The 13566-nt window shown below is 33.0% G+C and overlaps 1 protein-coding gene across 3 annotated transcripts; it reads left to right on the top strand.

The window, feature by feature from the left end:
• Nucleotides 1-5717: 5717 nt before the first annotated feature.
• Nucleotides 5718-12118, top strand: LOC107851126 (sm-like protein LSM3A). Of its 3 annotated transcripts, none has more exons than XM_016696044.2 (3): nucleotides 5718-6116; nucleotides 8856-8951; nucleotides 11495-11831. In XM_016696044.2, exons 1-3 carry the CDS (start codon nucleotides 6000-6002, stop codon nucleotides 11573-11575), a joined length of 294 nt encoding a protein of 97 aa, XP_016551530.1. In that variant the 5' UTR covers nucleotides 5718-5999; the 3' UTR covers nucleotides 11576-11831. The 3 variants fall into 3 exon arrangements, with proteins under 3 accessions (XP_016551530.1, XP_047256974.1, XP_016551531.1); XM_047401018.1 differs by lacking the exon at nucleotides 11495-11831 and adding an exon at nucleotides 11957-12118 and having other exon boundaries at nucleotides 5848-6116; XM_016696045.2 differs by having other exon boundaries at nucleotides 5848-6116; nucleotides 11465-11831.
• The last annotated feature ends 1448 nt before the right edge of the window (nucleotides 12119-13566 follow it).

Genomic DNA, 13566 nt, shown 5'->3' on the forward strand with positions numbered 1-13566 from the left:
CGTAAGATCTGTTGTAACCCAGTCTTCCCAGATTCCACGTGTGGGACATAAAAATTTCTCAAAGTCACATTGAATGTTCATCTATCATCTGTAAATTACATGAAAGCAATATAATAATAGAGATATTGGAACAATGCGATTAAAACTAACACATTAAACTAAATTAAACTAAACAATTTAAGTTGGCATAGCAAGTAGTATTGTGTTTAAATTAACAATGAAAAAAGGAAGAGATGATATAACGACCAAAAACCTGGAAATAAAATTGTTGAAACTGTGATGAGACAAAAAATAATGAAAGATGGCAGATGTTTATAATGATGAACAATACAATGAAAAAAGCTCAAGCGTTAATATAGAAGGACTGAAAAAGCCATATGTTTTTTGGTTGAAAGACACCAAGTAGAAATCAAATAGGATTTAAAAAAATGTAGCTAAATTTGGCAAGGATTTAATTGTAAACCAAGTAGGAACCAAATAGGATTTTAAAAAATGGAAAACGTGTGTTTAGCTAAATCTGGGAAGGCAAATTTTACCAAAAATCGGTGGAAGGTAAGTTTAAAAAAAATGGTGGAAAGCAAATTTTACAAAAAGAAAAAACGGTGGATTTAATTATAAATTTTGAGCTCTTTTTTTTTTTGGAAGGAAAATTTAAAGAAAAATTTGAGCCGTTATTTTGAGTCCTTTTTTGTTTGGGAAGGAAAATTTTGACTGTGTTTTTTTGGTTGAAAGAAGAGCTAAATTTGGGAAGATTTTAATTGTAGGAAAATTTTAATATATTTATTTTTTAGAATTTAATTGTAGGGAGAAGGGTAAAAGACGGTTTTGTCTAAAGAGAACAGTTTTAATGAAGGGCAAAAAGTTCAATTCACTTTTCTAAGAGGCTTCACACTTTTAATATATTATAGATGTTATAGTTCACATTTGTATTTAGGGGTGTGCATAGGTCGGTTCGGTTCGATTTTATATATTATCGGTTCGGTTTATCGGTTTTCAGTTTTTAAATATGCTAAATCAATAACCAAACCAATAAGATATTTTTTTATCAGTTTATCGATTTTTAGTCCTTAATAGTTCAGTTTTCGGTTTAACCGATAAGTAAATACTCATAAAATAGAAATAGTAGTAACTAACATGAATAAAAATCGAATCTTAGTTGCAACCAAAAATCCTACATAATGTGTTTTAATTTACAAGAATCTTCAAGTTTGAACTAAATGTTGTTAAGAGAAATTAAGAGTTTGTATAATTGAAATAATAGGTTTGTTAATTGGTAGAAATTAAAGAGAAATTAAGAGAAATATATAATAAGTCATACATACATACATACATATATATATATATATATATATATATATATATATATATTCTTATTGGGTTATCGGTTAAACCGATAAACCAATAAGAAAAAATCAAACCGAATCAATAGCCCAATCATTTTTTTTTATAAAATCATTAACAAACCACTAACCCAATAACAATAAACCAATAATAATTTTATCAGTTCGGCTTATCGGTCGGTTTGATTTTTGCACACCCCTATTTGTATTTTATAGTTCACACTTGTATTTATACATTTAGTTCACATTTGTATTTGTCTTTTATAATTCGCATTTGTATTTGTGTTTGCTAGTTTGACAAATAAAAAGGAGAAAAAATGAAAAGGAAAAAAATGAGAAAAATACAAAAAAGAAGAGTAGTAGAAAATAGAAAATAAATACAAAAAAAGGAGAAAAAGTGAAAAGAAAAAAAAAGAAGGAGAGTAATAGAAAATAGAAAAAAAATACAAAAAAAGGAGAAAAAATGAAAAGGAAAAAAAGAAAATGAAACTGAAAAAAACGAAAAGAAAAAAGTGAAAAAAGACAAAAACAACAAAAAAAAGGAAAAGAAAAAGCGAAAGAAAAAAAGAGGAGAATAATAGAAATAGAAAAAGAGAGAAAAGACATGAGAGAGACTATGAATTATAATTAGGAATAATTAATAGCCAAGAGGGGACTATGAATTGTAATTAATTAAAACTTATGATAAATAGGGTAATTATGTATCTATGTTTGCTAAGATATGTAGTTATCTAAAATATATTGGATTTAAGTTTCATTGATTTATGCCTAAGACGCTTTTATGTGGATAAGACGTTAAGTTTGTATCTCAATGCACTGTACTGGTGATATTATGATGTCTAAGGCAAAATAATAGGTATTTGATGAAAAGTCATGAAATCCAACTCATTGAATATGCTTCATTCCATGAAGTAAATGTGGTAGCAATATATGATAAGTCTGAAATATAACAACTTACTTCATTCTTGAAGAGTATGTGATAGCAGTGCATAATATGTTTGAAAGAAGACAAGTGAGTGAATGCACAGATATAAGCGTGGAGGGATAATATGATAATAATCATCAAAAGTGATACTATTTTCACACGCTTATCATGATTATAAGATATTTTAGAGAAAATTTCTCCACAACTATATGTATATGAAAATTTCTCTACAACTATATGTATGCCTCGATTTGCTCCTGATTTAGCAATATCTTAAAAGAGGCTATAAGTTATCATAATTTGATAGGCTTAAGGCACGATTATATTCTATTTCTGGGGAATGAGAAGCTTATTAATGCAAACGTGTACTTTATTGTGATGGTATCACAACTCACTCCCGAAAGAGGTTGAATACTTGAGAAAAGTTATTTTGAAATCTACTTCTAAAGTAGTAAATCTGAAATTTATTCGCCTAATAGTAAATCTGAAATTTACTAAAGTAAAAGGCATATGTCATGGTAAACTTGAAGTTTACTAGTACAAATAAGTTCATACAATGACATGAACGATTATGACATTCCAAAGATGTGCATATTAAGTATTAAACATGTATTGAAGAACTAGAAAATTCTTCATGAACTTTTAATGTTGCTTGTTCTCATGATAAGTTGGTTGAACTAATTAATATTGGGATTTGGTCCTTCAAAATCTAAAAAAATATAAAAGGTGAACATGGATCCATCCACCTATCATGTGATCTATCAAGATGCATCGATATAAGATGATCACTTCTACGTTTATTGTCAACCTACAGTTTGACATTCATAAAATTGCTTACTTAACAAAATTGAGTTAAGAGCATAACTTTCAGATTGTGTAATCAAGACAACTCTTCTTGATGATGATGGTTTGACATTGAATGCCTTCGATAAATAGCTAAACCATTGCTAATGAGAACAAAGTTTCATGTATTGATCTGAAATATGATAAGTTGCAATGAATAGCACTTGTATGCATTAGACCAATAAATTTTGATTATTTCTTCCCTTTCAATTGGTTCAAGGTCAGGAACCAACTATTTCATCTAATAGTTTTGATGTGCGTTATAAGATTAATGAATATACCATGATGCACAAAGATGGATTTCTCAAAGAAGATGGAGGATGTATGTTAGTTTTTCTAAAATAAGGGGGAGATTATAAGTAGCTATGAAATATGTTAGGAATTATCATCAGATCCTCATTCAAAAGATAATTTAAGTCAAATGCTGAAAATGTATCATATTTAAGCTGCAAGTGCTCTTATTTTTGTGTCTCTAAAGGACAAAGTCTTAGACTAATCGATTTCAAATGAAATAATCCTTGAAAATGATAAGGAGCAAATGATCATAATAAGAAGGCAATGTGCTCTTGAAGAGTCTGCGACATTACACTTCATAAAACTTTATGAGAGGTTCAGGTACCTGAAACTAATGAAGTGATGAGATCTCAAAATGTTATATCATTTATGAATCTATACGAAATGATATATCATCAATATCTTTGATACAATATTGGCATAATATTGTGAAAGATTACGAGGATTTGAATTCTGCGTTTATTTAAGCATGTTGACATTGAAATATTTATCAAGTGACATGAAAAGATGCATCTTGGTAAGTGTAAAACTTACTCTCTCCGTCCCAAGTTATGTGTCATCATTTCCTTTTTAATCCGTCCCAAAATAAGTGTTGCCTTTCCTTATTTGGCAACTTTTATAGGCACAATTATCCTTTTATCCTTATTGATCCCACTTAATTAAAAAATTAAATATTGACACATTTTTTGATAAAGGATAATTTGGTAAACTTTATCAAGTCTTCTCTTATTTCTTAAACTCCGTCCCCGATCAAATGGCGATACATAAAATAGGACGGAGAGAGTATTTAATTTGCAATCCATACACTTGAAGATGTCGCATATGAAATGTTGAATATTGTCACTTGACAAAAATCTATATGAAAATTCCTAAAGGATTCAAAATGCCTGAAGTATATCAAAAAGTTTCTGGGAAACTTTTTTATTATCCTTATAAGGGATAAATTGATGATTTGAATATTATTGAAGCTCTTGGAGAGTTTTTAAAAGCAATAGATTATTTGCTGAAATGAGAAATATACCAATTTCGATTGGTTATGAAGTACTACATCTTAGTGCAATTAGTGAATTCATGTATCTTGCAAATACTGCAAGGTCTGAAATAGCCCTTTTGGTTAATTTGTTAGCAAGGTATAATTCTGCTCCTACTAGGAGACATCAAAATAGGATAAAATACATAAGCTTATTTTATTCTAAAGATTGCAGTCCCGATCTTATTGGTCATGCTGATGTTGGGTGTTTATTTAACCCGCATAAATCTTGATCTCAAACATCCAATGTGTTCACATGTGGGGATACTGCCATATCTTGGAGATATACAAAACAGTCTATCGTAGCCACTTCATCGAACCATGCTAAGATAATAGCTATTCATGAAGCAAGCCGAAAATGAGTATGATTGAGATCCATGATACATCTCATTTAAGAAAAATATGGTATGAAATGTGACAATGTACCCACAATTTTACATGGAGATAATGCAACATGCATAGCATAACTTAAGGAAGGATTTATAAAAGGAGTTAGAACGAAGCACACTTCATCAAAGCTTTTCTACATACATGAGCTCCAAAAGAATAGTAATATTAACGTGTAATAGATTCGTTCAAGCGACAATGTGGCTGATTTATTCATCAAGTCTCCTTTAATTGCAACTTTCAAGAAGATGGTGCACAAGATTGGGATGCAAAGGTTCAAAGATGTTCTCATTAGGGGGAGTTAATACGCGTTGTACTCTTTTTTCCTTACGAGGTTTTGTCCCACTGAGTTTTCCTTGTAAGGTTTTTAATGAGGCAGCCTATATACATAGTGTTAGAGATGTGTGCTCTTTTTCCTTCACTATATTTTTTTTCACTGGATTTTTTCTAATAAGATTTTAACAAGACACATTATCTATCAATTCGACATTCAAGGGGAGTGTTATAAATATATTACCATATATAGTGAATGTCTACTTTACCATGTATAGTGAATGTCTACTTTACCATAATAGTGAATGTCTATTTATGAAAAAGTAGGTTAGTTTTCCTTTATAAATAAAAAGATTTTCCTTCATTATAATAAACACCATCAAGAGATCTTCCAAGAGAAATAAGAATTACTTTCTATTCTCTCTCTACTCTTCTTCTTTATTCTTTGTTATTTTATAACAGTAGCAAATATATTTCTCATTAAAAATAGTGCGTATATATATACACATCCTCATGTTTTTTTATGATTAATTTAATGGAATGACGTTATTGATATAAAATAAAAGTGAATGACTCTGCTACATCATTTCTATAATATGTTATGACATTTATGTAGTGTCAAATTAAAGCAATCCAAGTTGAAAGTTGTTGGTCTTGATCATACCACAAATATGTAGCTTGACACTGCAATAATCGGGTTCCAATATACGCACCCACGCACGAAGTAAAAACCAAAATGGGACCATTTTGAACTCAGATGGGCCTCTACACAAGGCCTCAAAACGACCCGCCAACCTAATCCTGCCCCAATTTCCCTCCTTATAATTAGGGTAAATAAATTAGGCATAAATAAACCTACAAACAATCAAATTGTCCCCTTTGAATTTCCACAGAGAAAGAAAGCGCAATGGGAAGTGAAGAGGAGAGCACAGTGAAAGAGCCATTGGATCTCATAAGGCTAAGTCTCGACGAGAGAATCTACGTCAAACTCCGTTCTGACAGAGAACTCCGTGGCAAACTTCATGTATGTCAACTGTTTTTCTACTATTCTTGCTTCTTACTCCTTTCATCCCAATTTATGTTTTGCTTTTCGGATTTTGAGATTCAAATAACTTTATCTTTTACCGTAATTTTCTTATATGTTTTTTAAATGTTTTGAATTGTTAATAATTGGGAATGACTACTTTTTAGGTAGTTTTCAAATATATAAATTTTATTTTACAAAACTTTAGATTTCATCCCCAAATTTACGGTCAAACTCAAACTTTTCGACTCTCCAAAAATGAAAAGTGACACATAAATTGGGACAAAGGTAGTATTTTTTCTTGTTGATAATTTATTGGGTTGAATCGTAGAATTGAGCCTTATATTGATGCAATTTGGTGTTTTTTAAAGTTTAATTTTGCTAGCTTATGTTGTACTAGTACCTATACCCCTTTTGCTTCGTTCTAGGGTTTATGATGCTTTTTGTTTTTGATTTTCTTTCATGTTCAGGATTTGTTTACTTCGTCTAAATTAATGTGACACACTTTCCTTTTTAGTTGGTCCTAAAGGGAATGTCACCTTTCTTTAATTAGATAGAACCATTATATGTCATTAGGCTAAGTCTTAACGAGAGAATCTATGTTAAACTCTGTTCCTATAGAGAAATCCGTGGCAAACTTCATGTATGTTAACTGTTTACTGCACTTTTTGTTTGTTATATCTTTTTTGTTGTTGATAATTTATCGGGTTGATTAGTTGAATTTGACCCTTATATTATGCAATTTGGTGTTTTTTAAAATTTAATTTTGCTAGCTTATGTTGTATCTGTGGCCCTTTTGCTTCGTTTTAGGGTTAGGTCCGAAGAGGGGTCACGGTACGCCGAAGAAGTATTGGGGAGAGGTTATTAGACAGGACCTAGCGCATATTCAGGTTACCGAGGACATGATCTTAGATAGGGGATGTGGAGGACCGCATTAGAGTAGAAGGTTAGTTAGGTATGAGTGTCGTCATGCACTAGTCGTAGTGTGGTAGCATAATTTTAGCAGTAGATATCTGTCGTCGTTGTCATTTATTGTGTTTTGATTATCGCACTACCCTGTTGATTATTGTTTTTATGATAGATTTTGCACTGTCCCGTGTTGCCATATGATCTGCACACTATGTTCCTCTTCTTTGTACCTGGATTTGCTACACTTGAGTCTAGGGTCTTTCGGAAACAACTTCTCTACCTCCTCGAGGTAGTGTTAAGATCTGCTTACGCTTTACCCTCCCCAAACCTCACTTGTGGGATTTTACTGGGTATGTTGTTGTTCATTTTCGAGTTTGTTTCATGTTCAAGTTCGTTTGCTTACTTCCTATATCTCAATTTATGTCACACACTTTCGTTTTTAGTACTCCCTTTGTCCAATAATACTTGTCCACTATTGACTTGACACACAACTTTGAAATAATGTATGTAAGAGTAATTTTACTATATTACCTTTTGAATATAATAAATTGAATGCTTTGGGAAATGATTGGATAATGAATGTTAATTAATAACCACGGTAAAATTGGCACAAATGGGTAAAATATCCATTGGTTTTCCAGACTGGACAAGTACAAGTACGGTAAGAGGGAGTCGTTCCAAAATGATGTCACCTTTCTATAATTAGAAAGAATGTAACTTTAAAATTCCTTCTTGTACCTTTAATGAAATTATTTATAGCCACACAAATATCTAAGGTTTGTGCCACATAAAGTGGGACGGAGGAGTAATTAGTAGCAGTTGTTAAATTGGTTGGACAATGTGTACAATATTCAGTCCCACGTACTAGAGGTTGGTCTAAGAAGTATTGCGGCAGGACATGATGCAACTTTAGTTCACTGAGGATATGATCTTTGATAGGAGGGTGTGGAGGTCGAGAATTAGGGTAGTAGGTTAGTAGGTAGTTGAGTGCTTTGCTTTTCCATTCCCGGAGTATTAGTTTTAGTCTTGTATTTTCGTTTTCTTAGATTTTTATTTCCGTGGGTTGTTTCTCTAGCCTTGATTATTGTATTTTCTTGTTGTTCTTCCTGCTTTTTGCTGCTGTTGTCTTTTTCATCCATTTTGAACGAGGTTCTATAGGAAACATTCTATCTCCTTTCTTAAGGAAGAGTAAGGTCTGGGTACATACTACCTTCCATGGACCCCACTTGTGGTATTACATTGGGTATGTTGGTATTGATGTTATACTAGTAATTATAGGTGGAGCACAATTTTATGAGTTGGGAAGAAACCAATGCATTGGCTGGATATGATTTCAAGCCTTGGCCAATCAACCCTTAGGTCAATTTTTCATTGGTGCCTTCCCGTTTCTGTTAACTGTTTGGCATTTTCTTGTAATATTTGCTTGCACTGTCACTTATTATTGAGATGGAAAATAATTTCGTTGTCAGATTGTTGCATTACCAGAGAATGCTGAATAGCAATCGCATGATGTTGCTGGAAATTACTGAGTTATGTTATGGTCTTTAGGGAATCATCTTGCTATTGCTCTGCTTTAAGATACTAGAATTTGTTTTTGTCTTCTGATTCTTGGTTAATTTCACAGGCATATTAAGTTCCAAAAATCCACTTTGATATACAAGCATACATGAATCATATTTTACTTTTGACTTCTACCAATTCCTTAAGATTGTTATGAGAATGCCGCAGAGCGGTGTTCATCTAACTAGAAATGAGAAGAAGAATTGTAGCGTAGGGTCGACTTTAAATCTTGTGAGGTGACACTAAGCTGTCGTGTGGTTTCCTTTTCAGGCTTATGATCAGCATCTTAATATGATTCTTGGTGATGTTGAAGAAATTGTGACCACAGTTGAGATTGATGATGAAACATACGAAGAGATAGTTCGGGTATGCTTTATTTCTCTTACCTGCTCTTTTCTTTTTTGGGTTTGAAATTTAGATATACTTCTTCTCTCTTTTTCTGGTCATTGCAATACATTGTTTCATTAGCATCAGACCCTCAGTTGTAATAAATTGGACAGTTGGATCTACTGCTCTGTACGATAAGTTGGCTTTGATGGCTACCTACTCCACGTCCATTAAAACTGTGTTTTAGAATTACCCCAACTTCCAGTAGAGCTTGAAGCTCAGCAGATAATGTTTTTGATTTTTTTCCGATATATTTTTCTCCATTGTATTTTGTTCATTTCTCCTCGTAGTATTCGGTGGTGATGCTCAATCATTTTGTTCATACCAAAGGACATTTGATAAGTAGGGACTAGTGGATGATAGGTGTACGCTGGATTTTTTTAGGCAGTTCGTATACTTTGAAATGTCTTTGGCAAAAGAGGTATTAAGGAAATTCCTTTTCCTGTCTTACGCTTCTGAAAGGACTTTTCATAGGAGATGTTCGAGTCTTGAAAAATGTAATAGTAGTTCTTAATCTAGGAGTGATCAACGGTTCTAATGTTATGCTGCTGCAGGGGTACTTGAGAAAGAGGAATGAAGGAGTGAAACAATTTGTTGTTTTTGCATAGAGAGAACATTGTTTAGCACCCAAATGGCCTAGTAGGTGAACACCTTGGAGATACTGTTCACATTCTATCATAGAAAAGCATTAGGTGATTTTTTTTCCCATTTGCCTTAGCCTTGGTGGACTGAGATATGTGATAGCTATGCTTGCGGAAGGTAGCAAGTACCCTGAAATAGTTGAGGTGAGCACAAGTTGGCCTTGGACACACCACAAGTATAAAAAGCATTGTTTAAGACTTTAAGTAGTAGATAGTTGTTTAGTGGTGTTGATAATATAATTAAATAATAAGAGTGTGCTCTCCCTAATAGCTTAAGCTTTTAGATGATATGGTCACACACGTCAACATGGAATCTGAGCAGGCAAAGGTCCTAGGATCTAATCTCACCGCCATCCATTATTTAAAAAAATTTCCACGTGCTTGGCCCATGAAAAAAGAAAAATCAGGCCCCCACGTTGTGTGTGGGGTGGGGTGTGTGTGTGTGTGTGTTGAGAATATAATTAAATAATAAAAGCGTGTTCTCTCTAATAGCTTAAGCTTTTAGATGAGATGGTTACACACTTCAACAAATGGAAACACAATGCGGTCTAAAAAAAGCATAGCAGTGACCAATTTTTAAGCTCTAGTTCTATTCCTTGTGCACCTACTGAATTACAAACCTAATTCAGAAGTGGAGGGCGGGGCTCCTTATCTCAAGTAAAATAGGACATTTTACAAAGCATTGCTTTCCTTATGTAGCTTGAATGTAAATGAACGAGTTATATGAGTAGATGGAAACAATATGTTGCTTCTCATATGTTTACATGAACTCCGATTATAGTTTAAAACAAGAATGCATGTCGGGGTGGTTGATTTCCTAGACCCCTGCGTGTGGATGCATGGATACAACTAAATGTTGGACAGTGGTGTGAGGCCATTGACAACCAGTAACTGCAGAGTACACATTGATTTACAAGGCTGATGACTCAAATTTCTTTTCCTTTTGTTTTGTGGGAGTTAAAAAGTTTGTTTAGAATTGTCCCTTTTTGCATACTGGCTTCAGGATTAGTACAAATTTAAGTTACCCTCTTGTATTCTCCCCATTTAAACCTTCTATCCCCCTATACATATGTTGGCAATTGATCATCCTAGAGAAGGCCAGAGAACACATGTATGTACCAGTATTTGTTTCAGTTCTCATTCATCACTGACCTGGGTGGGCTGGTTGAATCAAAGGGTAAGCCTGATTTATTTTTAGAGGAAAAGAGGACATAGTTGTCTCCCGTTTATGTCCTTTTGTACAGTAGGGTGTATTGGATTATATGTGAAAACTTACTAATATTTTTGAAAATAATAAAAATTACTCTGCCAGAGTCTTAACTTATACCAGGAGTTCTGAAACATTAAAAACCAAAGATCAAAGGTCTGAAGTTGGACTCTGTCAAAGCCTAGCTTTAGACCTCAGGCCTGAACTTGAATTTCTTTCAAACTTTAGACCTTAGGAACGAAATTAGGGGTATGACAGAACCCAAGTTCTAACCCATAGGTTAGCGAAAACTTGACGAGTTTTTCAACTTCAGACCTGCATGTCCAAACTCCGAAGTGGATTTTGAGGAGGCTAAACTATTAAAATTTTATAAATTTCAGCTGTTCTTTGAACTAGAGTGCTAAAACGGCTATGTGTGCACTTTGCCAGTAAGAATCTAAAGGTTTGAATCCATCAAATTTAAATCTTGGATTATTCATCACAGTGCACAGCACCCCATCTTCTTGAAATCCTGGATGGATTCGCCCCATGATTAGAATGTATTATACCGGATTGATTTTTGCAGGAGTAGTGTGTATGTTAGTTAATGCTTGTTGGGGAAGAATGATTTTGCAGTCTCCGTAAACTAATGACTGCAAAATCAGCTGACAATGGTTCTCTTGATTGTGTTTTAGGCGACAAGACGGACCATTCCTTTCCTCTTTGTTCGTGGAGATGGTGTAATTTTGGTGTCTCCTCCACTCCGGACTACTTGATCAGGAGAGGCAGGCATAATTGTGTATCCAAATCTGCAAGCACACTATATTTGGTTTAAGGTGCTGCAGTTGAGATTCAAAAGAGTATTGTTGGGGAAGTTAGTCTGTGATTCTGTGTAGTAGTAGTACATCTGGTTTTCAAAACAGAAGACTTCTATTTTTGAAATCCTTGTCTCTTTTCTAGCATTCAATATCTGTAACCTTGTGCTTCAAATGTTTACCTAATTGAATATGGCCCGATGAGTCTTAAACTGCATATTGCTGAGCTACAACTGTAAAATGTGAGAAGTGTCGCGCAATTTGTACGCACATTGATCATCAGGTACTGCTAAACTGCATGTCTGGAACTGCATATTGCTGAGCTACAACTGTAAACTGCAGGTCTGGAAGTGCTCGATATACATCTCTACGAGACTGGCTACTCCTTGCCCTTGGGCTTCGATCTAGTGGTCAATTGTAGCTTGTGATGTTTGTGAAAAAGAGTTGAGGTCCGTGCTCATTATCCATCAATGCATTGCTAGTCAAAAAAAATTTCGTTTTCAATATGAGTGCCCTAGTACATCTGTATTCTGAGCTACGTACCCTTGATTGTTTAAGTGACGTCAGTATAGAATTAGAAAAATTATAGTTGCACTCACCTAAAGTAGTAGCTGTGTTCCTCGTCAAATTATCCTCCTCAAATTATTAGTATAAATAACATAAATACCAATACTTTTCGAAGTAACTATGCTCTCTCCCACTTTTTAAATTACTTTACTCTCTCTCCCTATTAATATACATAACATAGTTAACATATACATAGCATTCTGTGTATATGTTCGGATTTTTGTAATATGTTTAGGGAGTTGAGATTTTTTGTAATATTGAAAACATAAGTTGTGTATTTGTGTAATTTTTAGAAATTAGTATGCATCTGTCGATTTTTCTTGCAAAGCTCCTTGCAACCCGTTTCTATCTTTTAAATAATTAAATCACAGGTTTAAAATTGGGTTCACTCGTACTGTGCTGGATACGGAAAAGAACATTTATCACTGTTATATGCAGTTTTTTTTTTTTAAAAGATATAAAGAGTTCTCTATAAGCATGTGTAAGACTAAATTTTGGTAAGAAGAAATTTTCTTTTCGGTCGTTTCTACTTCACATTAACTCTTATTTGTTCTCTCCTTTTCTCATTGTGATGATTTTATTTTATTCGAATTGGATGTCTAGGAATACATGCATTTTGCTGTCGTCTAAAACCACCAATTTTTTTGGGGTCACTTGCACAAATGCTCCCATATTAGGGTGATCATTAGTTACTTTCCTTTAAAATCGTTGGTCTTCATTTTTATCTTTTAAAGCTTTAAGTAATAACAAAGTAATGAAAAATGCATCTGACAGCCAAAAAAATTGCAAGGCTTGAGTTCAATGACATAAATGAAGTGGCACAAGTTATGAGACGATATTCTTTAAAAGTCGTATCTTACAAATCATACTATATAACTTATGTCGTCTCAGGATACATCTAAAAAATTTTGTCCTGCTCTCTGCCTAACAAAATTATATCATAATTAAGGTAATGTAACCTACAAATTTTTATTAAATAAGAGATAAAAATTACAGATTACAAATTTAAGAAGTAAAAGTTTAAGACCATCGAAAGTGGGCAGTCCGTGTAAGAACTTAATTCTTTTGAGTAACACTTCTTCTATGTCGAATTACTTGACATATTTGTTAAAAAAAAAAAATTTATGTCAAAATAGTTGACATGTTATTCAAAAAGATAATTAATCATTTTTTTTTTTAACTATACTCATATTAATTGAAAAAAATTCATCTAATTAAAGATTAAATAAGACCATATTAATCACTTTTCACCTCTTATTAATTATGTAAAAAACAAATATGTCAAGTAATTTGAGACTAAGAAAACAAAGTTAATTAGATATTTCACCGAAACAAAAAAAAATTACTCACTTTTAACCACCTTAAAGAGCCATACTCCCTCTGTT

Source organism: Capsicum annuum, chromosome 12, assembly GCF_002878395.1.
Source record: "Capsicum annuum cultivar UCD-10X-F1 chromosome 12, UCD10Xv1.1, whole genome shotgun sequence".
Classification (NCBI taxonomy): Eukaryota; Viridiplantae; Streptophyta; class Magnoliopsida; order Solanales; family Solanaceae; genus Capsicum; species Capsicum annuum.

What these genes read in the sequence shown, in the direction of transcription:
- LOC107851126 (XM_016696044.2), top strand. Translation starts at nt 6,000, where the DNA reads ATGGGAAGTGAAGAGGAGAGCACAGTGAAAGAGCCATTGGATCTCATA. An exon ending in AACTCCGTGGCAAACTTCAT is followed by an intron (nt 6,117 to 8,855) that starts GTATGTCAACTG and finishes TTTCCTTTTCAG; the next exon opens with GCTTATGATCAGCATCTTAA. An exon ending in CATACGAAGAGATAGTTCGG is followed by an intron (nt 8,952 to 11,494) that starts GTATGCTTTATT and finishes ATTGTGTTTTAG; the next exon opens with GCGACAAGACGGACCATTCC.